We start from the raw sequence: 24494 nt of genomic DNA, 5'->3' as shown, positions 1-24494 counted from the left end.
ACGATTCCTCAAAGTCCAAGAGCTGAGGTGAACCAAGGGGCTCCTTGGCTGTGATGGACTCTAAAATATACATTTTTTGAGAGTGGAAGGGGAAAACGGGGGAGGGCAGAGAAGAAGAATGGGTTTTTGGATGTTTTTGGTTGAAGCGCCACATAAGGTTTTAACCTGCAGACCTCAGATGGCCTCTTTATTTCAGTCACACAATCCCATTAGGAACCTTTATGAGCCTGACACCTTCACTTGGATCTATTCCCAAACTCTTAAACCAGGAAACACATGAAAGAGTGAGGTGTGAGAGCAGAGTGGCATGAAGAGACACCCCAGCAGACGATTGTTAGTGACATGAATCACATCCTGGAAGAACAGGCTAAACTGCAGTTGAGCCAAAAAAGAAATGTGTATATTGCCAAGGGTTATATTTGGATTCTCAGAGATTAGGCATGGTTCCTCTCTTTCAAAAACTTGAATTGCCAAAGCTTTTAGTGAGACTAAACTGTTGATAAATGAATCAGGCTTGATTTATTGAAAGTAATGATTTTGAGAATGCCAAGAAACACTGAAATTAATCAGTTTTATGCTATTGTTTTTAAAACTAATATTTCTTCCTCAGGAAATGTTGTGTTTGGGGAGCCAATCACAGCCAGCCTGGGGACTGATGGGACACATTATTGGAGCAAGAATTGGGCCAAGGCAGCTTCTTTTGTAACATCACCTCCTCTCAGCCCTGATCCAACCACTCCAGACTACCTGAACACACTGCTGTCCAGGTACTTATCAAAGTGCCTCTTGATAGTTAGGTTGTTATTACCCTTTTTTGTGTTTGGCTGAACCATGGTCTAACACGTCATGCATTTATATCATGTAACATAAGTATTTCATATCATGTCATATCATCTGTTATTACTATTGCGAACAAAGATGACATAATACTAGGCAAAACAAGACAGAGTACACTCATGCAGGAGAGTCACTTATCTCATACTCTTTCAAACATACATTTCTATTCAAATTACACACAGATTTTCAGTGAACTTCATATAAAGACCCACTTGGATGTGCACTAGCGAGTATCTGCAAGTACGATAGACATATAGAAATAACAAGATTAGATACTAACAAGATGCATCCAATCAATCCATTAAACTGAAGCTTTGAGCTGCTTTCCTCTCTTAAATCAGCAGTTGTTACACAATGGGTGGACTTTGTCTGGTAAGTGAGTTAGAATGTCATCTGGAAACTGGAAACATTAGTAACGGTTTGAACTTCAAGAATAAACTTTGGCACAAGGCATATATCAGTCGCTCCCATTCCTTGTTCTGTTTGGTGTGGCTCTCATGCTTAAGTAAATAAACATCTTTCCTTGTGATTGCAGTACACAGAGTTTTTCGTACTGTTATAATTCCATCTAAATCCCATATCTCCATGTCTCTATCTCCCAGTGGAGACCTGAGTGTGACTGGCAGTGCTCACTGCACCTTCAGCGTGGCCCAGAAGGCCATTGGCAAGGACGACTTCACTCAGATCCCAGAGGGTGTCAACGGGGTGGAGGAGAGGATGTCCCTCATCTGGGATAAAGCTGTGGTGAGGACTATGTTTTTTCTCCATTTTTAAACTTGGGAACACAGACAGGGACAAAATTCACTTTCTATTCACAGATTCAGTTTCTACACATTTCTCTTAAGGCAAATCATCATTTTTCTAAGCTTTCTAAGCTTTTTTTTTTTAAACTCCCATCTGCAGTGTCTCTTCTGTTCTTTGAGTTTCCGTCTGTGCTGTTTGCTCTGTAGTTGAATCCACATCTTGTTTTGTTTTATAAGGCTATGTTCTTACTCTCTGTCTGTGTCTGTTCTCTCATCTGGCATTTGCTAGTTTGCCTACATTGCTTAGCTATTGCCCTATTTCCCTCCCTCTCTCCAGCTTTATTTTACTATCATGTTGTCTCTGTCTTGCTTTATAGTTGCCTTTTCTATCTCAATGTCTGTCCTTTCCTTCACCCTGGGATGGAGCACACTGCCCTCATTTTTCCCCTCCTTCATTGTCGTTATCACTGTATCAAAGTACAACTAACAGCCTTGCAGCTTTAGACAGCTGTGGAACACTGTACTGCCTCTAAAATGTGGATGAATTTTAAAAAGTAAAACTGAATGTAAGTCCTTTAGAGGTGATGGCTATTGCTATCTAAATGCCTCCAGCTAGAGCTACATGCAGTACCAGTCAAAAGCTTAGACACACCTTTCAATTCACTTGAATGAGAAAGTGAAAAAGTGAGTAAGCCGGGTGAAAAGGTTAACATTGTGACATCTAGTAACCAGTCATCCTTTCTGACAAATGCTTATTTTTAACATGTATTCCCCCTTTATTTCTTGGCTTGTTTTCTTTTCCAGACTACAGGTAAGATGGATGAGAACATGTTTGTGGCGGTGACCAGCACCAATGCAGCTAAGATCCTGAACCTGTACCCACGTAAGGGTCGGATCGCTGTTGGCTCCGATGCTGACCTGGTCATCTGGGACACAGACTCTATCAGCACCATCACTGCAAAGACACACAACTCGGTACGTACACAGTATAAACTACTGAAACTATAGATGCTATATCATTTCACAGCTTCTCAAACAATAGAACTTGCTTGCTGGTGTTGGCATTATCCATCAATTTTTTGTGCAGTTGATCTATGTTTTGCTAAATATAAGAAATGAGTTGAAAAACAACATGAGATGGAGGAAAAAAGGGAGAAATAAAAATGTGCTTTTGAAAGAGGTCAGATTTTTTAGGGAAAGAGTAAAGCAGAATGTAAGATATGATGTAAGAACAGTGTCTGCGTCTGTGTGTGTATGTGTGCAAGAGATAGAGAGAAAGAGAAAGATACAGAGAGAGGGTCAGGGAGAGAGGGAGCACATTTTTGACCAGCTTCCAAAGAGCTCTCAGTTCCTCTGAAAGGAAATGAGGTCTCAGTGGATCTTCATTACTAATACGACTCACACCGTATTCACCACATGACCAGCTCCCAGTGTAAATTTGAGGCTCACAAAATCCAAAAACCTTCAGCAAGGATGGATATACTGTCATGTCAGTGACATAAACAACATTTTCCTAAATGCCCTGTACAGTCCAACTACAGCTAACCAACAATCAATCTATATCATGAAATATCACATTCACGTATTATCCAAAATATTATTCTGATGAATGGGTTTAAACTATGTCATTCATTGCACAGGATTAAGCTACAGTAAGTACTAATATTTCAAATACTTTCACAAACCTCAGAGATTTGGGACATCTGTGCACATTTCTTGTTTGAAAACAACTCATCTCATAAGTGGAAAACAGCTTTAGTCAAAGGCTTCTGATTTCATGGAAAACATTGCACTTAACATGCAATCTTAATCAAAATTGGTAGTGTTGTGTGACCTCTGTTTACTCCACCCCCCTCTTTTGCAATTCACTTTGCTTAACTCAATATGTGTGCATTGATTTTGAGCCACTGTATTCTATTATTATAGATTACATAAATAAATAAAAATCTACTGACATAAATTAGCAGCAATTGAACAACATCACTAACATACAAGCTACTTGCCTGCCAGTGTTGCTCTCCTTTTAAAAAAGTATCTCATAGTGAAATTGAATATGAATCCTCTTGAAGGCTTACTGTTTACCTAGGATTATCCAGCAACCAGGGTTTTGAAGAATCACTTTTTTCATATAAAATACGTTAAAACTGTTAGTAACTGTCAGATGTTCATATTTAAGTTAATGATATCAAAACAAATTTCAATTGTCATGTATTCAAAATTAAATATTGAAACCAATGAAACAGAATTAGAAACATTTGAATCTTTATAATATGAAGACCTGCGGGTTGCAGCTGCTAGAAAATATCACAGATCATGAACGTGTGCAGTATTTTTGTCAATAGGCAAAGTTAGTTTAGTTTGCCTTGCTCAAGTTATCAGATCAAGTTATGACTTTTGTTTAGTGGAGGAGAAAGAAGTTTGCTCTGTCTCCAGATGGAAGAATGGAAAGAGAGAACTGGACTAATAATATGCCTTCTCCAAATGTGGAGTACATCCACTGAGGATCCATGGGTTCTTACATAATGATGTCACCCTTTCATTTCCTGCTGGTCGTCCTTCCAGATAAAATAACAGAAGAGAGCAGAGGACCAGAGCACAGCAGCTCCCAGCTCCAATAAATATACCTTAATGGATAGTCTGATTCCAGGCCAGACAGGAGCGGCCCTGTTTACCAGCACACTGTGTAGGGAAATGCCTTCCTCTGTAGATAAATATGACTTACACTGTATTGTACTGTGTCCTAGTTTGTTATCAGTAAGCCCACATCTGGTCTGGATCGCTCGTTGTTGTTGACATAAACATGCATGGATGCAATAGATACATAGATGTAAGGATATTCTGACAAAGAGACTAGATTGAGCAGCAACATACACACTCTGAGACACACACACACACACACACACACACACACACAGCTTAGTCATGACATCATGTTGGCAAACAGTTAGTCTTAGTTATGTCCTGTTCTGGCCTCAATTTGGACGGCAGCAGAAAACGGGGCCGTGTGCAAAGGAAATAAGCAACAATGGAATGAGGGGAGGGGACCATCACAGATCACAAACATGTCGAGAAAAGAAAGTTAGCTGAAGGAAAATTGGGAGGAGATGAAGAGTGAACAAGGTTGGAAAAAAATGCAAGGGTTTACATAAATCAAGCAAGAATAAGTTGGGAGAGAAAGGCATAGGTTGAAAAATAGAGGTGGAAAGAGGGTTAAATGAACTGGAAAGTTAGCAATGTGAAGAGAGTGAGAGAACGAGGTAGAGAGTGAGAGGAACTGTCAGACACCAGCTGGATGATGGCAGCTGTTTGTACATGCCAAACAGTTAAGTGTAAGAAACAAGGTGATGAATGATAGAGTGGGTGAAAGAGAGGACGAGGGATTAAAAGAGAGTAAATAAGGAAGAGAGTTTATGTAGTTTGTAGTCTCTTCACCCATCTTCCCACTGCTTCCTCTGTTGTCTTCTTCATTTTGTCCATCCATTCTTTAATCTGGAAGATTTTCTTCTGTTGTTTTTGTTCTTTCATGACTCAAATGTAATTTTCAAAACCAGGATCAGTTTTACAGAACTTTTATCATAAAAACTCCCAAAAATTGGAAAATGCCACACTTTGTTTGTTCTTCCGTGTTGTGCACCACAATTGTGCATTTACAATTTTGTTACTTTGGCTGTATCTGTAGTAATTTCATATTTTTGTTTCAGGCTGCTGAGTACAATGTCTTTGAGGGCATGGAGCTGCGCGGAGCCCCATTTGTGGTGATTTGCCAGGGGAAGATTGTTCTGGAAGATGGGAACCTGCATGTCACCCCTGGCGTGGGCCGCTTCATTCCCTGCTCACCCTACCCTGACTATGCCTACAAGCGTGTTAAAGCCAGGAAGCAGGTAAATTAAGGTTTTACTACTGTCCAGCCTACTATTCACCTACTCAAAGAGTATGTAGTATCATATTGGGAAAATTAACTCTGAAAGTACAGTAAAAAGCTACCCTTAATATATTATGAGTTGCTGAGCAGATGAAGATAAAACGGCAAACAGAAAAAAATTCTCAACAGAAAGTTGAGAGGTTCTAAAGAATTAATAGTTAATTGAAAATAACTATTTCAAAGAATTAATAGTTAATTGAAAATATGAAGCATTCCCCATTTAACCATTTACAAGCAGACCCTGCTTTCCGCTTCTTGCTCCCTTTCTTATGGGCCAAATATCTCATTGTTCAACAATTTCCTAATTCACAGCCGCCCTGATGATGAGAAAATTGAGCTGTATTAACAATGTGCTGTTTATCTTGGTAGCAGTCACTGTTATGCTTTCCTTATTCACAGATGTCTCTTTTTAACTTGTCATAGCTTAGAAGATTCCACTGAGTCACACCACTGACAGACAGACAGACAGACAGAAAGACAGACACTAACATACAGTAGAGTTTCGACTTATCTCTGTTCCCGTCTAAAGAGAGGTTTGCACATATGTGTATGTGCGTGTGAATGTGTAAATCTGGAACTGGTCCTCAGCAGGAAAAAGAATGCATACATAATTCGGGCACAAACAGTTACGCAAATCACTATAATGTCTCTCTTTGTCCTTACCAATCCTCTGCTACCTCTTTTCATGCTTCCTTATTTCTCTTCATCATGACCACCTCTTTCGTCTTTCTTGTTTTCTGTCCTGTAGCTGGCAGTCCTGAGGGCAGTACCCAGGGGAATGTATGACGGACCTGTGTCTGAATTCTCAATGTCCCGTGGCGGTACCCCTTCGGCCTCAGCACGTACGTCTCCCACCAAACAGCCCGTCAGAAACCTGCACCAGTCTGGATTTAGTCTAGCAGGTAACCCTGCACTATGTGGTGAGCCCATCCTCCTAATATAATCTCCACCCCTTATCACCCTGTCCATACCTTCGTCCTGTAATCAGGTTTTGGTCTGAACTGATCTACGCTGTATGTATATACATCAAAGGAGCATCTGTCTATCCCCAGTTTCATCTTAACTCAACAGTCATGTGATCTAGGCATGTAGTTGCCCTTCATGAATGATGCATTCAAACATCACAAGCCCATAGGAAAACCTAATAATCTCTCATTATCCTGTTTCATACTTGATGATGTCCATAGTATGATATGCATTTGTCTGCAGTACGTCATGGGTCTACTCTACACAGTGTTTATACGACAATTTGTGTGTTTAGGCATGTTGCTAATTTAGTCACATAGTTCGTTTGAGTTTTAATGAGTCACAATGCAGATAGTATTAAGTTAAATATATCTACACAGTTAAAGATGTCTGTTTTTTGTTTTTGCTTTAGTGTGGTTTGACATGAAGTCAGCATTACCCCAAACTGAAACCTCATGAACCGTACTTTTGACCGACACTCATCTCTGCTGTAAACTATATTTTAGTGTTCAAGTTTGGAGCCCAGTATTTAAGTCTATGTCTCAATTATGCCTGTTATACCAAGCAAATTATGGTTTCTATTATCCTGCATGTCTGATCATATTTTTCATAGTATTTTTTTATACCGAAGTCAGATAGGTCATTCTCAAATGTGATTCATCTTTAAAAAATGCACCTTAAATCCCTTTCTCCTACATTATTCCATACCTCTTTTCACTACAACCTCCATGTAACATTAAGCTACAGTAGGAAATGAAGTTTTCTCCACAGTTGCACTTATTGTAAGTCATGTTGGACGAGTCTTGGCTCAAGGCCTAAAACGAATAGCGTACAAGATTTCAGTCCCGGCATCTGGACATAGTCTATTAAGAAAGCCTATCTAATGTGAGAGATTATAACATGATGTCTTCACATTAGACATCTTTTCCATTATGCAGAGCTGCTGAGTGACAGTCTTTTGCCGATGTGTAAGGTCAGCAGTGGATTCACTTTGATTTAGAAAACAAATGTGAGAAATTGTCTTTTTCAGACAGGGAACAGGGAAATCCAAAAGCAGATACAGTAGTCAGTGTTTCCACTGTTTTATAATCCAACAAAGCAACTGTATAGCTGTTAGTTAGTCACTCTGTCCTCCCTGATAGATTAAATGTGTCCATGTGTAACCTTAGATTAAAGAGAGTTACCCCTTCAAATCTGGACAGAGTACAGGTGTACTTGACGTGATCTTAGTGACTACATGTACTATTTTTAATGGTTGATATGTGATCTTGAAAGAAAAAATCTACTGAATGGTGGTTTGCCTCTGGCTGTATTAAGCAACCTGCCTTTACAAGCATAGCTGATGTGTGATACCTCATTGATGAAACAAGAAGGTGACCTCGGCTGGAAAGAATTTGCAGATTTGAGTACATGCATTTAGAAGTTTGGCAGCTCCTAGTTTCCCAGGCTTTGTAACAGTTAACGTGTGTTTAAGATGGTGTGTATTCTTGCGTGTGTGCGTGTGAATATGTGTGCGTACTCTCAGGGTGAGTCAGTCTCCTATCTATTTAAGTTTTTCCAGGTTCACCACCTGCAGAGTTGATTTACTTGTCTGGAGGGAGATGAGAAAAAATTGTTTGCTTAGATGCAGTGTATCATAGCCTGACATCATTCAACTTTCCATTTAGTCTATATATACTCACTGATAATTTGTTTCAGCAGACACCCTGGCTCATCTTTTGGAAACACCATGCGTTATGTCAAACTGTAGCCTTTTTTGTTAGCACTCATACAGCTGAAAGTGACACATACCGTAATTCATAGACAATAATAATATGTCTTGCAAAACCTCTAGTGCCTGTAAAGAGATAATGTGAGTGCATGAAAATTATTTGTGTGCTATGACATCATAAAAGCTGTTCTGTGTAGAGTAAGTCTCAAAGGACTGACAAAAGAAGCTCTAGATTTAGGTTTTGAAGGACACAGAGAAGAGCAGAGAAAGTCAATCTCATCATCTGGATCTGTTTAATCCAACAGGGTTTACATAGGCTCCACAAAATCTCCTTTGTGCTGACTTTCCATAGCATATGTCCCTCCTTTGTCACAGTATACCGCAATCTTACCACATTGTTGTTTCTTAATAAAAGGTTTACATCTTAACAAAAAATGAACTCAAATAAATCAGTGAATGTAAAATATAACATTTAATCTAGTACTGTATATATTTTCTGCAATATAATATTTGAACACATTTGTTTAGGGCTCACACATGTGAGTGTTCTACGTTGCACCACTAACTAATTAGCATGTAGGTAGGATATCAATACGTAATCAAAGACTGGTGTTTTAACAATATAGTGTATATGGAAATGTAGTGCAAGCAAAAATAATTCCAATTATTGAATTTTAAATTATCCTGTTACAGTTTTGAAGTTTCTCAGTGTTCATTTCTCCTCAGACCAGCAAGTACAAACCACACTGTAAATGCATCTTTTTATATTCCTTTGTCCTTAATTTTCATTTTGGCTTTCTTTTTATTTTCCCTGTTTGGCCTTCATACGTATTTTTTTTCACGTTACTTATCTTTCTCTCTCTTTATTTTCCTGTAGGTCCCCCCACCCCAGATGACATCCCCATCAGGCCTGCTGGCCGGCGTATTGTAGTGCCCCCTGGCGGTCGTTCCAACATCACTTCCCTCAGTTAAACAGCAGAGGACAAGGGGGGATGCAGAAAACAACGATAGAGTGCAGGAGTGAGAGTGTGTAGGGTGGGAAGGGTGGGGTGGGAGGGAGAAACCGAGGGAGGGAGGAAGAGATGCAGAGGACCATGATTAGTTAAAAGATACAAGAGCAAAACACTGAATCCTCATGCCTTACCTGTCACAATGCTACCTTGCTCAGACGAGAACCGCATCCCTTTTCCTTAGGAATTTGGACAAGAATGGATAAACTTAGCACCAAATCACAATACACATCAACAGTCTTAGTCTCACTTCTTCTCAGTAAACAATACACTACCAATACAGTGAGAACTTACTCACTTTGTGCTCTGGTAATGGGAAAATATATATGTAAACCTGTATACCTTCACATTCAACCAAGAAAAATAAACAAACTGTGTTCTCAAAGGAAAATGGATACCGCTTTTCTCAGAATGAAGCTATGGTTCTTTCATCCTGTTTTGCTTTCAATGTCACCTTTTTAAGTAGCCTGCTTTCTCCATAGTCAGCAAGACATAACACTAGAATCCACATTAGCCATGTAATATCATGCAGTACCATTGATTAGCTCTAGGTGGCATTGTACAGTAGATGTAATGTAGCTTTGTGAATGATGTTGTTGCAGCCTGTTTGGGTTTATTGGACCAAGTAAAAGGTATTTAATCAAATCTGAGAGCAGGAGTACTGTTGGACATGGAGCTGCATGGGCCACATGACATTGGCGACGTGATCCATGGTCCTTTGGTCCCCCTCTTCTTAGATGCTTGATGAATACCATCCCCATGATGTATTGATTGTGTGATTATTAATGTAAAAAAGGAAGATTGAAACAATAGCTAAAGAATCAATTTTGTGAAGGCAAATGAATAGAAAAGAAACAAACATTAGGAAGGGTTTTACTTTTCTTTATCCCCAAAAGGTTCATGTCAGTTTATTTCCTGTATTCCATCATGGCTGTATAAAGAAAAGAACATTGAAAGAAACCGTCCTTTGCATTTGCTTCTGTCATATTGCTTATTCCTGTCATCATCTTGAGAAGGAGAACATAGCAAAAAAAAAGATAAAACCTGTTCACAAGTTCACAAGAAGTATGAATTAACTCAACTATCCCTCGCAGCATTACCATAACTTTGCAATTGAGGGCAATACAGAAAAAAAACAAAAACAGAAAAACAGATGCAATAAAATGATTAGGTGACTAAAACCTGCTTTCAGATAATAGCGCCTCAATTCTGGCTTTACTTTTTTTCATTCCTGACAAACTGGGCTCTCATTTAAGGGTAAGAGAAAGACCATTACCTTGTCATCCCAACAGCACTCTACTTAGATCTGAACAATTCAACATCAGGCTAAAAAAAACTGTTGGTCTAATACAGTTTATATCAAACACTCTGATTGTGTTGGGGGGGCTTAGAGCTCTTTTTTATGTCTCTGCTATTTTCTGATAAGGCAGAGGATTGCGGTGCAGTAAGGGAACATTTTATTTTGTCGCTGTTCCACTGTGGGGGAGGGCGAGGGAAGGAGTTGGCGTTTTTATTTGGCAGTGGTCTGGCAGACTCTGAGGCAGGCACAAGTGGTGGTTTGTTGTATTTATGTTAGTTTGACAACCTTTGTTATTGTTTTTATGTTGTTTCTTTTTTACTGTTGTATCAAAACCCAGAGATGGCAGGTCAAAAATAAGGTGTGTTGTGGAGGTATGATTTGTTTCCTGAATAAACATGAGTTGCAACTGACTGACTGAGATTTAATTTTTTATTGTTATTCAACTTAACAAGACATATGCACCAATGTTTATCATGATATGACAATGAGATAATAATCATAAATGGCTTCTTATGAATTAACTTGGGATAACACACACTGTTTTTCTGGTAGACTAGCTTTACATGTCATTGCGTTGCTCTTATAAATTGAATAAAAGCTCATTACATCAGTTAACCAGAAATACTTAAAACCCTGTAGCGCTATATAAGCATTCATCCTCATTATTGTTCTACAGCATAGACACACAAAAAAGAAATTTGATGAATAAATCACAGATCACTCTAAATTAGGGTCAGTTAGAAAAGGGAAAGAGTCAGACAGGCCTATTTACCAAAGAACACAATTCAATGCAATAAAACAGTGCAGGGAGGAACAATGGGAGGACAAAGGAGAAAAAGATGGACCACAAATAGCAACAAACATGTTCAAATGTATAACTTGTATCAATGTGCAATGCTGCAAACACATGTTATCAATTTTCGGTGAAATGATGCTGGATACACAGAACTAACACACTAAACAAACTATGGGTTCAATGCTGCTCATCTCATCTCATAGATGAGAGCAGGTGTACTGGCTTTGAGACTGGCCATGCCTTCTGGTTATGTGCAGTTACTTTATTTATTATTATTTATTATTATAATAATAATAATAAACATTACAATTTCAATATAGCATTTTTCCCCGGGGGTCTTCCATACCACATGATTACTTGATTACTTGATTACTTTGGGGTCACATGCACTTTGGGGTCACTTGCACGTTGGGGCATGAACGAATTTCAATAGGGCTTTCGCCGCTCGGGCCCTAATTACTGAAATATACAGTTTTTTCTGAATACATTTAACACTTAAGAACCTCCAGTTTCTCAAGTGCAGTCATGTATTTTGTCACAAGATGGCGCCAAAAGACTTTTCAACAGTAAAGGTTTGTCACAGTAGCTACAAATTCAAGTGAAACTAACAAATCTCTACAGATATGCAGGTTACGCAATATGACATGAGGCATCACACTTCCAGCACAAAGAATATAATAAGTTTACTTCAAATATTTGGTACAATAAAATATAACTTTTAGCATTTTAATAAAGCTTCATGTGTCTACGCCAACAACGATGAAATAGTCTTTATGTGGGTTAGCACAGTAGGCTATCTACACGTGTGTGTGTATCAGAGAGAGCAATACACAAGTCATAAGATCGACTTCTGAATGGAGAGCTAAAATCAGATCAAATGTCTAAGATATTTTCTGAGTCTTGCTCATATCTTCAAAACTAAACTCTGAAATAAATCCTCTCACTAAACAGTTGTTTGTTCTGCAGGTGCACACCTACTTCCCCTCTTAAAATATGCATGTTGAAATCTAACAAACAGGTGTGTTGTGGTGTGATTTTTTCCACTTTAATTACAGAGCAGATATTAACTGCATCTGGATGTTAGAATATAATGCAAAGCTTAACTATAAAACTGCTTAATGGGGACAGTAAATGTAAATCAAACAAAATAATTAGAATGTGAAGTCGGAAAACAACTTTTCTCTGCATGAATACTGAAGTGAAGGCGAAAACTTACCGCAGACACATGAAGTCAGAGTGATGGTCAGCAGGATCCTGCACATCATCTTGTCTCTGTGGGAGGAAACACAGACTCCAACACCCCCCTACTTTACTGTCGAAGTAGTTCATGGAACTGGATTTAGTACTTCTTAAACTAAATGCACAAACATTATTATTTTTTACTGTGTACTTTTTGAGTAATCCAATTTCAAAGTTGCTTCCTTTTTTCAACTCTTCACTTCTCTGCACTATTTGTATCCCGTTTCTTGCCATGATGTTATTCTCAATTTCCATCCTGGAGATCAATAACCTCTTATATTCATGTCATATCTATATAGTTTTCAACCCTTTAAGGAGAAGAAAAGATATGTTTCCGCCCGGTCTCGAACCGGGGACCTTTCGCGTGTTAGGCGAACGTGATAACCACTACACTACGGAAACTGTTACATAGTCGAGGTAAAAGGCCAATTCTTAAAATAATTTGTAATGTAAAAGTGAGTAACAAGGAACAACTATTGTCAATAATTAATTGTCAACATAACTTTGTTAAAGTGTGTGAAACCTTTGAGCCCATTACATCATTACAGCTGAAACGCTGTTCTCTGTTGTCTGTATGTGGCTATTTGTCTCCATCTAGTGGCTGACTCCCGATGAATCAGAAACACCCTTATTTCCTTATACATACTGCTCATAACCATAGAAGTTCAGTGCTTTCTGAAAGTATTATACTATTCAGATTGGTATCTAGTTATTGATGCAAGTACATTGTGTCTGTTTTAGACTAACAGCCAGGGTGCAACAGCTCAAAAATAAATATATATAATAAAAAGGAAATATAACGCTCACATTGCTTTTATAGTGGTTTTCACTACATGACCTGGCCCCCAAATTGAGTTACTTTCTCCTTATCAACTTCAATGCAATATAAAGTAAAGTTTAATACTAGAAAGGGAGCATTTTCTGCTAATTATGATATTACAACAGACTGTACACTGGATTCAGCAGGATCTGCAGGATTTGGCTGATCGCATCCTTAGCTTAGTCAGAACTCACAGGAGATTTTTTTGCTCTTCAGCAGGCATGATTTGACAATAGAAGTAAACACAAATGAGAAAAACCAGAGAACAACACAATGCTTTGGAAGAGAAGGGGAGGAGACATTTCAAGCCCTGCACAACCATGTTATTGAAAGTTGGGTCATGTTGTTGCGACCTGCAGGACCTTTACAGAGCCACACTGCTGATACAGGTCTCTCAACAGAGTCTTGTGTGTCTTTTCACAGATGTGATCATCAGGGGTCATAAAAGTGTCATTGCCAAAATTGTCTTTCACTGTCCATCCCATCAAATGCTCAATGATCTCACTGAAGACACTGCCAATTTTAACAGATTTTGGGTGATCGAGTTCTCAAATTGTTCCTCAAAGTGCACCACTACTGCTACTTTGCTACTGTAAACAAATTCATTGTTTCAAATGGATATTCTGCTAAGAAAGTCCTCATATCTGTCCTCTGCACCTCTTCAAGGTGTTTTTGTTCACTGTCATTTGTTGCGGCATCAGCATACAGGGAGGTGCTGGATTGCAGCACAGCAGCCTCCAAAACTGCAACACCAGCTCTACAGTGAGCCGAGCCAAGAGGAGACACAGCACTTTGGCTGGCATCTCCTGCATTTGTTCCCTCTCTGGCCCTGCTGGCTCTTCAGTTGAAGCAAGTATGGCAGCACTCTGGCAGCATGAGTCACAGTGAATGGAGGCTTTTATAAAACTAACCAATTCCACAATACCCAGGCACATTTTTGACACCATACTTGTTGAAAGGTCAAGTGTGTTGGCCGACAGCCTACATGATTCAATATCACCAAATATCAGCATGATTATAGACTAACCAAGGCAGCTTAAAAAAGCATGTGTGGAGTTTCCAAATTGGAGAGGGATGGGTTTTAAAACAATTATATTATTAGATTTTGATAATACCTGTATCCAAACGGACATTTGGAGGAAAAGTTTGGAGTCGGTTATATCATTCGAATTCTAATTTTATTGACAAAAAGAACAACAACAACAACAAAACAGTGCTAAACGCAATAAAGCATGGTTTCTTAACTGTACATTTACATTTATAGTTATGAAATTTGGCCATTATAATAATAAGATTTATCATGTACAAATGAGATTTTTGTTCTTTGTGTAATTTTCCATGAGACCAAACAATAAATTCTTCCAAAGTAAAATAAACCTTTCATCAATATTCTCAACAATAAAATCACAAAGGTTTAGCCAGAATACCTTCACAAATTGGCAATGTCAAAATAAATGTACAATAATTTCTGGTCATGGTGTAGCTAAAATAATCTAGAGCAGGGTGTCATAAGAAAAATGAGCAATTTCAACAATTTGTCTCAGTCTTTATGTCCTTGATGGCTTGTGTCCTGGTCAGAGTGGTGGTGGGGGTGGGGGTGGGGGGGGGCTGGGGGGAGACAACCTCTTTCTGTAATTTGCATTATTTTCAAATGTATCCAGTGGGCCGGATTGGACCCCTTGGTGGGTCAATTCTGGCCCGCAGGCCATGTGTTTGACACCCTCCTAATCTAGAAGGGTGTTTTTTTGTTGTTTTTTTTATCCCCTGCACAATCTTGAGTTAACACTGACGAAGAAGAAGACAGAGAAGCGAAAGAAGGAGAAGAAGAAGTAGCTGCTGTTGCTGCTGCTGCCGCGGCTACTGCGCATGCGCCGTCGGGAGCCGCTGGTTGTGAGAAACTATGGCCGTAGCGATGCAGACGGAGGATTTTCCTTACTTGCCTTCGGGGCCGGCGGAGGGTATGGCCTGTGTTTGAACTAATTAAATGTGTCTCTTCAATGGAGCAATGCGTCAATGCACTTAGCCACTGTCGAGAGCGCATGCAGAAGAAAAACAGCGGTGTTGTGGTTAGCTCCCCGCACACTAACATTAGCCGGCGGTGTGGGATGAGCAGAGCAGGGCTGCTAGAGTGTGCTAAACAGAGCTAAGCTAGCCGTAGCCGTCTGTGCTCCAAGGTCGATGAGGTGCATTTGTGCATCAGATGTTGACACAGTATGATCGTGAATCACTGCATTTGTTCGTGGAGCTGCGGAGACCGAGGGAGACGTTTTTAGATCTGCAGCAGCAGCCACGCATGTTTTAGGACACATGTGGGTTGCACTTAGCTTCAGATATAGGAGCAAGACAATTTTGAACTTTTGAATGGACAGCATTGTTGCAAAATGTTGCCTCAGATTAATATCAATGAGGAAATGTGTGGTGTGGTAATTGGTTTCACCTGTCAGTAGTGGTGTCATCTTTGTTTTGGTGTAAATCCTTTTTGCTTGAATACTTTTTTTCCAACCCATTTATGTAGCTTTAATACTCCACTACTGATGTTATGTTGGTAAATATGCAAGAAAAACAGTCACAGCAGCAGTGAACTTTCAGTGGTTTGATATATGTAGTAGATATTATTAGTAGCCATCAATTTCATTGATGTTATTTTACACAACTAAATGTATTGTTAAACTGTAAAATATCACAGCCTCCATTACATACCTTTGTCACAAGTGTTTGAACCACATTTGAGGGGTCATTGCTAAAAAATGTGTGTTTACATGTATTAATGTAATAACACTATCAACCTATGGATATCAGGATTGTTTTGCTCTCTAATATCGATACCGGCATTGGCTCCTAAAATGCAGTATCGGTCGGGCCCTAGTTATCTACAAATTACCAGGAGTTTCTCAGAGTGACTATGATTTAAGGGTTGTGATCAAAGGATTGTGATATTATTGATACAATGATGTATGTCAATAATGTCACAATATGGTGGATTTTGACTTCAGGGAAACTGAGTAGTGGTGTTAAATCAAATCACACCCATTCAGTGGATGAGGCTGTTTGTTTAAACCATCATCAAGTAATTACATTGGATTACAAGATATGAGTCTGATTCTGCTCAGCAGGTGATTCATCACATTGTTAGCTTTCTATGCAGTAAATAATCAGAATTGCACATCGCAATGACGAGAACAAAGAAATCTAATTTGGAGAAATGCATCACTGATGCAGCCTATGAGAAAGCAGAGAACACATTTCTTCATTAACATCACAACATTTTAACTCTGTAATGCACAGCAATGTCTTATGAAAAGCTTTTACTGTAACAGATTGATTAAGACAGAAATTCCATGTCTGAAAGGGCTAAAATAAATAGTGCTTGTAAAAGGCCTTTTTACATGTAATGTTCTTACAGTGTCATATCCAATGAAATGTAATCCCCTTACAAAATACTTGGCTTAATCAATATATCAGCAGTTATTTTTGTTGAATATCTTTGGGCTGACACATCAAGGTAAATTCATTTTCCAGATTGTTTTCAGCCAGTAATAATGGCTCTGTGCCAGAGTTTAGGTGCTTCTGTGTCTGAGAGTATGTGGTTCACATATGTTGATGTAATGTTAACATGTACATAATAGAGCAGTCTTGCATTTAACCACAGGCAATGAAAAAGAGGCTTGTACTCAAAGACCCTCATGCCCTTGATAAGTGAAAGAGTTGTTGAGCAGAATCGTTTGAACAGTTGCCTCAGATATTTCTCAATGTTCTGTTTTAATGATATTTTCCCAGAAGATGTAACCTGATTAGAAATCTCCTGTTTCTCTCTCTTCTCCCCCCTGCAGTAAATAAGATGATAAAGGAGCATGGTGACCTGTTTTCTGACTCCCAGTGTAAAGTCTGCAGTGCTGTCCTAATTTCAGAGTCTCAGAAGTTGACTCATTATCAGGTCAGTGAGCTCACAGTCTGCTGCTGCTGTTTCCATGTCATGGGACTCAACTTATTTGACGGTGCTACTAAACTCAGAGATGTGGGTGAAAGCTGCATAAATATGAATTAAAAAGTATTATTATCGAATGCAGTTTATTATTACTATAACAGTTAAGTCCACATTAGGCTGGCTGGGTAGCATTGTTGTGTCATATCACATCATGTACTAGTCGTGATAACTGTTAAATATCGCAATGTGATAAAAATGTCAAATCACAATACTTGATATATTTATGTTATGAATAAATGTAGCAGAAGTGCACATGGCTCAAAGCCAATATAATGATAACTAACTGTAGAGGAGTTGGCGTCATAAAAGTTGTTTGGAAAGAGCAGAGATGCAACATTTAATCTGCTTCAGCTCAGGTGACAGTGATTGATCGAGCATCACATGCAGGTTTGCTTAGCACTAATCGATCAGAGTCTCAATGTTGCAAAAACACATTATTCTGAGTTGTTAGAAGTTTTGCAGAGAAGAGGCAGTTGGTCACAGTCAGGAGGGGATGTGTGAGTAACAGTCACCACACAGACATTCGCTACCAGCCAGACAACAAGCTGAAGTTAGTTTGATAACCACCAAATTATGAATTCAGCGGTTTTAAATCGCAGTAAAGTTGATCACAGAGAGCAAAGGAGGACCAGAACCATCTGAGACTGAGCAGAGTAAGAAGACTTTCTGCTCCACTGCTTACCAGATGGTGGCTGTGATCCAAGTGTCTGCTCACTGAAAATAGGATGATGAAGAAAAGATTTAGCCGTCTTTCTGTTGTTCAGATGTTTTTTTGTGGATGGACATCTTCATGAAAATGACCTGGAAACTCTAGAGCAGACGTCTTTTTTCTTCACACGTAGACAGCATTTTCAAAATGAACTGTCTGTGTGGACATGAGGACTAGAGCTTTGTAGAAGATATAGTATGTTAGTAGAAGACAGATGGCTATTACTATTAGAATACTTTGTCATGTTATATTTATGTTGTTTAATAGATTATGTTGTTTAACCCTAACCCCTTTTTAGCCAGTAAGTAATTATACACATGAAACTGTGCAGCCGTAATGATGGGTTTTTTTTCTGTATGACCAGGCATCATACAGGGAACGCTTCTTCTGTACCTATGAGATTATGTTTCATGTGGTAAATTCAGGTGTTGATGTATGTTGTTCACTTAACAATAAACATTTGTGTTTATCCTTTCAGAGCAAGAAACATGCCAACAAAGTGCGGCGTTATATTTCCATACAAAATGAGAAGGAGCCCGCATTGAAAAAGTTCAAGTCACAGTCATCTGACAGTGTGAGTAAAAACCACACAATTCACGTAAAGTAATTTAACGGCAAACAGATCTAATGCTCTGAGTTGTTCTTTATCGGCCATCTGTCAGATATTTTTGATCCTGAACATACAGAGCAGTTTGATCTCTCTCTTCAAGATTTTTGCTGGAGGTTTGTGTATTTTAAGACCAACCTTAAAAGCTCCCGATGCTTTTTTCAGCTACAGCATCTTCTGCCACAGCTGGCTGTTACTGTGCTACATTTATACCAATCCCACTCACCAGCCTGCAGTGGAGTCTGAGCCAGTTCAGGCTGTCAGGTTTCCCAAAAAAATGTACATTTGTGATGCCTGTGCAAAGCCAATGCTTCACAGCTCAGAAAAAGTTTTTTAAAATATATTTATATATATAATACTATTTTTCTTTCTCAGAACAGGCCTGTTAGTGGACCTCTTGACTTGAAAAAAATGTTCAAACTCTCAAGGATGAAAGTTTGAACTTTGCTTTGTCTGTATTGAGAAAGGATTAGTCTTTGGAGCCAACTCAGAACAGCTGGTGAATACTCCTTAAACATCTCAAATGTCAGCGAAAGGCTAGCACAAACTGAATTTAGAGACACAAGGAGCAGATGTTTGGAGTGAGAACATACAGTTAATCCTTTTTGTTAATGGTATAAATGATGCCGCTCGTAGCCATAAATGATTAATTGTGTTTGTATGTGTCTTTGTCAGGTGGACTGTAACAACGGAGACACAGACCGGTCGAAGGTGTGTCATGTATGTAACATGACCTTCTCCTCTCTTGTAGTGGCCGAGTCTCACTATCAGGGCAAAGTTCACGCCAAGAACCTGAGACTGAAAACCGTCGGACCCCAGGCACCCGGTATGTTCTTTTTTTCTTTTTTAATCATCATTTTATTCAACATCCATTTTTTATCCTTCCATCATCTTTATCTAATGTTATGTATTTGTCTTATTTCCTTAGTGAAAGTATAAACATATTTTTAGTTAATTCTGAATGAAATAAACCATAAAATAATGTTTAATAACAGTAGTTTTTATCGTATTTCCTCTTCAACAGTACCCTCCCAAACAGCAACGGCAGTTCAGCCGAAGAAGAAGCCTTCAGATGATTCGAGCGCCACTTCAGCAACAGGCGACAACAACAACCCGGACCGTTTCTGCTCCATCTGCCAGGCGTCTTTCAACAACCCGCTCATGGCCCAGCAGCACTATGTGGGCAAGAAGCATAGAAAACAGATGACAAAGCTCAAACTGATGGAGACGTACGGCCCCTCCACAGCACCAGGTCAGACTACAGAACCAGGAAGTCATGAAGTTGTATTTGTTGAACTACCATCATCACTCAGTAATACTCTATTCTCTCTTATTCTTTGTGGTTCATGTGTCTACAGCTTCCACACTAAAGGGCTACCCATGTACCATCTGCAACATTGAGCTAAACTCTGTGGAACAGTACCAGTCTCATATCAGTGGTGCCAAACATAAGAACCAGTAAGTACATGTTTCCTTTAGATACTGGTGTTAAAAACTGTTAGCCTGATAGTCTGACTGAGCTGCCATTTCATACTATTTAGCTTGAATGATAAATCTTGAAAAATAACTAAAACATTTAACTGATTTGTCTCTTGATTGATCAGCTGACGAAGAAGAATTGTTTTAGCTCAAGTCATCTGATACAATTTCTTACTCAAAATAAAAGCTTTTGTTTGAGTTGATAACACTCAGTTTTGTCTTTTGACATGAGAGTTTAGTAAAACAAACTAGTAAAAACACTTCTGCAGGTTAAAATGGACTGACTGACTCTTGCACATTCACTATAAATAGTCTTTAAGACATTCGCTAGCATAACAACATTAATGCTATAAACAGCCCATATTGCAACACTCAGAGTCTGAGTCTGGTTTACACCAGTACTTTATCCATTCAAAAAGAAGATTTGATGTTTTGCACAGGTAATTGTCTAGACCCTGAATATAAAACGACCCAATTTTTTCAGATGCATTTCCAGGAGGAAAAAAAGTCTTATATTTGGGACAGTATGGTAAACTGTTAAAATGCATTTATTCCTGTAGTAGTCTATTCTTTATAGCCTTTATAGTCTAAGATTAAGACTAATCCTAGACTAAAGATAAGATTCTGTGGAAATATCCATTGAGAAATAACTCATGAACATCATTCTATGAGGATAACTAAAGTCCGATCACTTGAACCGCTCACTCAGCAGTGAAGCAGTGATCAGCTTCACTCTGCAATGGTTGGGACCTACGTTTACTTCCCCAGAAAACATAATTGTCTTAAAACGTGTTTTGTGTTTTTAGAATGAAGAAATCAGGCCTGAACCCCACAGAGAACCAACGTGCAGCAGAACAATCGTTCGGTGGTGACAATGAGTTTGCCGCCGGAGACGACCAGTTCACCACCGAGGACAACCAGTTCACCACCGAGGACAACCAGTTCACCACCGAGGAAAACCAGTTCACCACCGGGGAAAACCAGTTCAGCGCTGGCGATGAACAGTACGCTGCTGGAGACAACAATCAGTATGCTCCTGAGGACACAGAGTACTCAGAGGAGTACCAGTATACCTGAGACTGAGCTGGAAGAGGGACTGCTGAGGTTACAGTCGGGACTTGGAATGACACACAACAACCAGCCCCTTTAACACATTAACAAAGCATCAGCCTCCATGGACCTTCAGTTCCTGTCTGAGTCTCTTCTCCGTAGATTTCCCCCAGATCAGAGGACCCAATATGGAATTTGATCACTTTTGGTTCCCAAACCAAACGATTAAAGAATGTCTTTTTTGGCTGGATCGTAACTGCAGGGCCAGCTGTATAAATGCTAAAGTCCGTGACTGATTGATTGATTGTCTGATGAAGTTACACAATTGGTCAACCGAATGCCGCCACTTCCTGTATCTGTTGCCAAAAAAAGGCCTTGTTTCAAACTAAAAACCCTCCTGCGTTTTGTACACAGTCCAAGTCTTGCCCTACTTAATATTTCTCCCCTTTCTGAAAAAAGCTTTTGACATGAGGACAGGTAAAATGACAGTGAGCCTTTCAACATGTGAGCACAGGTTCAGCAGTGATACAGCTGTGCCCACAATCACCATAAAGAAAGTCTCTGAGAGTTCAGCTAGCTTTACCTTCTGTAACAAACGTGTGCTGACTAAAAAAAATTCTCTATATCCATGTAAATTAAGTTGGGGCACTGTGTGAAATTTGTTGATGCTGGTGCTGACACTGCATTTATAAAATAATCAATAATTTATAGATAAATAAAATGGGCAAATACCTGATCGGATAATACAAATAAGACTACAAACCTCTTCAGAGATAATAAACTAACCTTCTGTACTTGAGTATTCGATACCTTGTGCCACAGACCTATTTTGGGCAGGGCTAAAAGCATTGAGATTTGATGTACTTACATTATTATTAGAATTAAAATAATAGCATGAAGAGGTCAAAATGACAGGAGATTATTGCGGCAGCACTGAAAGCATTATTGGACCGTGACAGGACATAGTAGGGTATTTCTTTGTTCAACCCCTACTAACTTCTAACCAATACTAACATCTCGCATCAGGAGCCAAATGTAACCAGTTCAGAGCAAAACCGCTTTCTGGTTCCTCTGCTAAACCTGAATTTATTTTGGTTTGCATCTCCCGTGAATGTAGTTATTGAAACATGCTCAACTTCTTTTCTCTGCAAGTTTGACTATTTCTAAATCTGGTGTTGAGGATGTAGTCATTAGGAAAGTGAATTCAAAGTCAGTCACTAATTACAGTTGGTTGACTGATTAAAAATCCCTTCACATGTGATTTTTTTTTGGGGGACGGTTGGTGGGTCGGGGGGTTAATTTTATGGAGTCTGTAGCCAGTGTTTAATAATGTCACTGCTCTACAGACAGATGGAAACAAGTCTGAATCTAGATGCTGCATTTAATCTGTTAAAACTGATATTAGATTTATTTTATAATTATTTGGTTTTACAGCTCTTTTGTCCTTTTTTATTTAAACCTGGAATATCTCCAGAAACACTTTTTTTTGTCATTGAAATATTTGCTTCTTACCAGATTGTTATTTTATTAGATTTTTTTTATAATATTCTGGACGATGATGATATTCAGTCATTCAGTACAGTCATCTTCACTGTAAAAAGACGACCCAAAGTTTGGCAAAACTTGACGGATTTACGTAAAGATTTTCTTTTTCTTTTTTTAGTCGATTGTTTGGTTGGTCAGTCACGTGTTGTTATTTTATTATCTCCACTAAACATAAAATTGTGACAGTGAAGATCTTTATTGGAGGCTCATCGTTATACCGGTGAAAGGTACAGGGTTATTGTGACTTCATGGGTACTAAACTAGATTAAGCACCAGAATTTGTTTAAACCCCATGCTGTCACTGATTGTCAAAAATAAGCATTTTTTAGAAAGTTGATGTCATTTTTATAAACATTATCTCTTTTTTTTTTTTTTTTCATTTTTCATTTTTCAGGAGTTAGGGCAGTTTTAAAGAACCAGTGTCTAGGATTTATTTGCATCTAGCAGTGAGGTTGCACCGCTCGCCCTCACGTGTCCCTTTCAAGCGAGTGGGAGAACCTACAGTGTAGCAACATGGCGGCCTCCGTGGAAGAGGACCCGCTTCATGTGTAAATTTAAAGGGCTCATTCTAATGTAACAAAAATACAACGATTCTTACTTTCAGGTGATTACACACTAATTAAAACATACGTACGAATGTTTTATTCCATTTCTGACAAGTATGTTCTGCTAGATGCTACTAAATTCTACACACGCTGCACCTTAATTACAAAACAGCATGGAAACCCCTTATAGACTTTGAGATAAAGTAATTATGATTAATATTGTGCTCTTTTCAAAATAAGAGTAACACTAACAGCTGTGAGTCAATGAAAATAAGCTTTTTTTGTACTATTCTTGCTTTATTGAAGATTGAAAGGTTTTTTTTAAACACTTTCCCTCCAAATTATCCAAAATGGGGTTTTGTAAACTCTACAGGAGACTGATATACGCTTTCTGAGCTCTGTAATTACTGTCAGTAGCAGGGAGTATAATATTTACTGGAGAGATGTCAAATTAGAAAGTGATGTCAATATTACAATATCAATTTAAAAAAAGTCTTTTTAGTCCATTTGTCCTCATACAAGATGATTGGATGGATATTTTAGTATTGAATGTCTTCAACTTTCTGGTTAAAGAAAAGTGTTTTTTGGATGTAATTTGTACAAAGAGGGCTCATACATACTGTACAGTACATGGTGTATAAAAGACATTGTTTTCACCCTCAGTGTTGGTGTGTTAGGTGTTTTGTGATTTAAGATTTACTTTCAATATAAGTTGTGTATACTTGAGGGACAACAATGCCACAAAGATGTGCATAAAGTAAAGAAATGTTTTAAGAGAGATTATCTTTTTCTGTTTTTTTTGGCATAGTTACATATTTTATCCACAGACAAGATTATTTTTCAACTGAAAAATGTACAAAGTACATATCTTGGTCACAGTTGTGTAAAATGTTGTGCTTATTTAAAAGAAATTATATTTGCCAAAGTAGTGTATTTTGTTCTATTTTTCTCAAATATCATTATAACCAACCTTAAACAAAAAAAAGAAATGACTAAAGGTTGGGCTGTACTCCTGAAGTGTCTGCCATAGAGAAAGGCACCAAAAGTACCTTGTTTTGTGATGGGTTCACCAGTAAAAAAAAAGAAAAGAAAGAAAAGCTTTCAGTGTGGTACAGTCTAACATTGTGACAACTATCCAATACTTTACTATCCAATACTAAATTTTGTCCTGCTAGATGTGTCTCGGTCAACTGCTGAGGAAATAGGAAATCTCTGCAGTTAGATGCCAAA

The 24494-nt window shown here is 38.6% G+C and overlaps 2 protein-coding genes and 1 non-coding gene across 4 annotated transcripts in view; 2 read left to right on the top strand and 1 right to left on the bottom strand.

The window, feature by feature from the left end:
• LOC133993666 (dihydropyrimidinase-related protein 3) overlaps nucleotides 1–9194 on the top strand; it is a 35922-nt gene extending 26728 nt beyond the window's left edge. The window contains exons 9-14 of one of the 2 annotated variants that reach the window (XM_062432668.1): nucleotides 611–767; nucleotides 1440–1581; nucleotides 2385–2555; nucleotides 5282–5461; nucleotides 6251–6404; nucleotides 9057–9194. In XM_062432668.1, the coding sequence (XP_062288652.1) occupies nucleotides 611–767; nucleotides 1440–1581; nucleotides 2385–2555; nucleotides 5282–5461; nucleotides 6251–6404; nucleotides 9057–9151 (899 nt within the window). In that variant the 3' untranslated portion in view covers nucleotides 9152–9194. Of the gene's footprint in view, nucleotides 1–610; nucleotides 768–1439; nucleotides 1582–2384; nucleotides 2556–5281; nucleotides 5462–6250; nucleotides 6423–9056 lie in introns of both variants that reach the window. The other variant, XM_062432669.1, reaches the window with a different exon arrangement.
• A 3659-nt stretch (nucleotides 9195–12853) lies between these two features.
• On the bottom strand, nucleotides 12854–12926 carry trnav-aac (transfer RNA valine (anticodon AAC)). Its single transcript has one exon. It is a non-coding gene; the product is annotated as a tRNA-Val (tRNA).
• A 2318-nt stretch (nucleotides 12927–15244) lies between these two features.
• On the top strand, nucleotides 15245–23063 carry znf346 (zinc finger protein 346). The gene is made up of 7 exons (XM_062433208.1): nucleotides 15245–15302; nucleotides 17175–17278; nucleotides 18517–18612; nucleotides 19321–19471; nucleotides 19670–19897; nucleotides 20004–20103; nucleotides 20931–23063. The coding sequence occupies exons 1-7, from the start codon at nucleotides 15245–15247 to the stop codon at nucleotides 21199–21201; spliced, it is 1008 nt and encodes a 335-aa protein (XP_062289192.1). The 3' UTR covers nucleotides 21202–23063.
• The last annotated feature ends 1431 nt before the right edge of the window (nucleotides 23064–24494 follow it).

The sequence above is a fragment of the Scomber scombrus genome, chromosome 14 (assembly GCF_963691925.1).
Source record: "Scomber scombrus chromosome 14, fScoSco1.1, whole genome shotgun sequence".
NCBI classification, from domain to species: Eukaryota; Metazoa; Chordata; class Actinopteri; order Scombriformes; family Scombridae; genus Scomber; species Scomber scombrus.
This window is presented reverse-complemented; position numbering and strand designations above follow the sequence as displayed.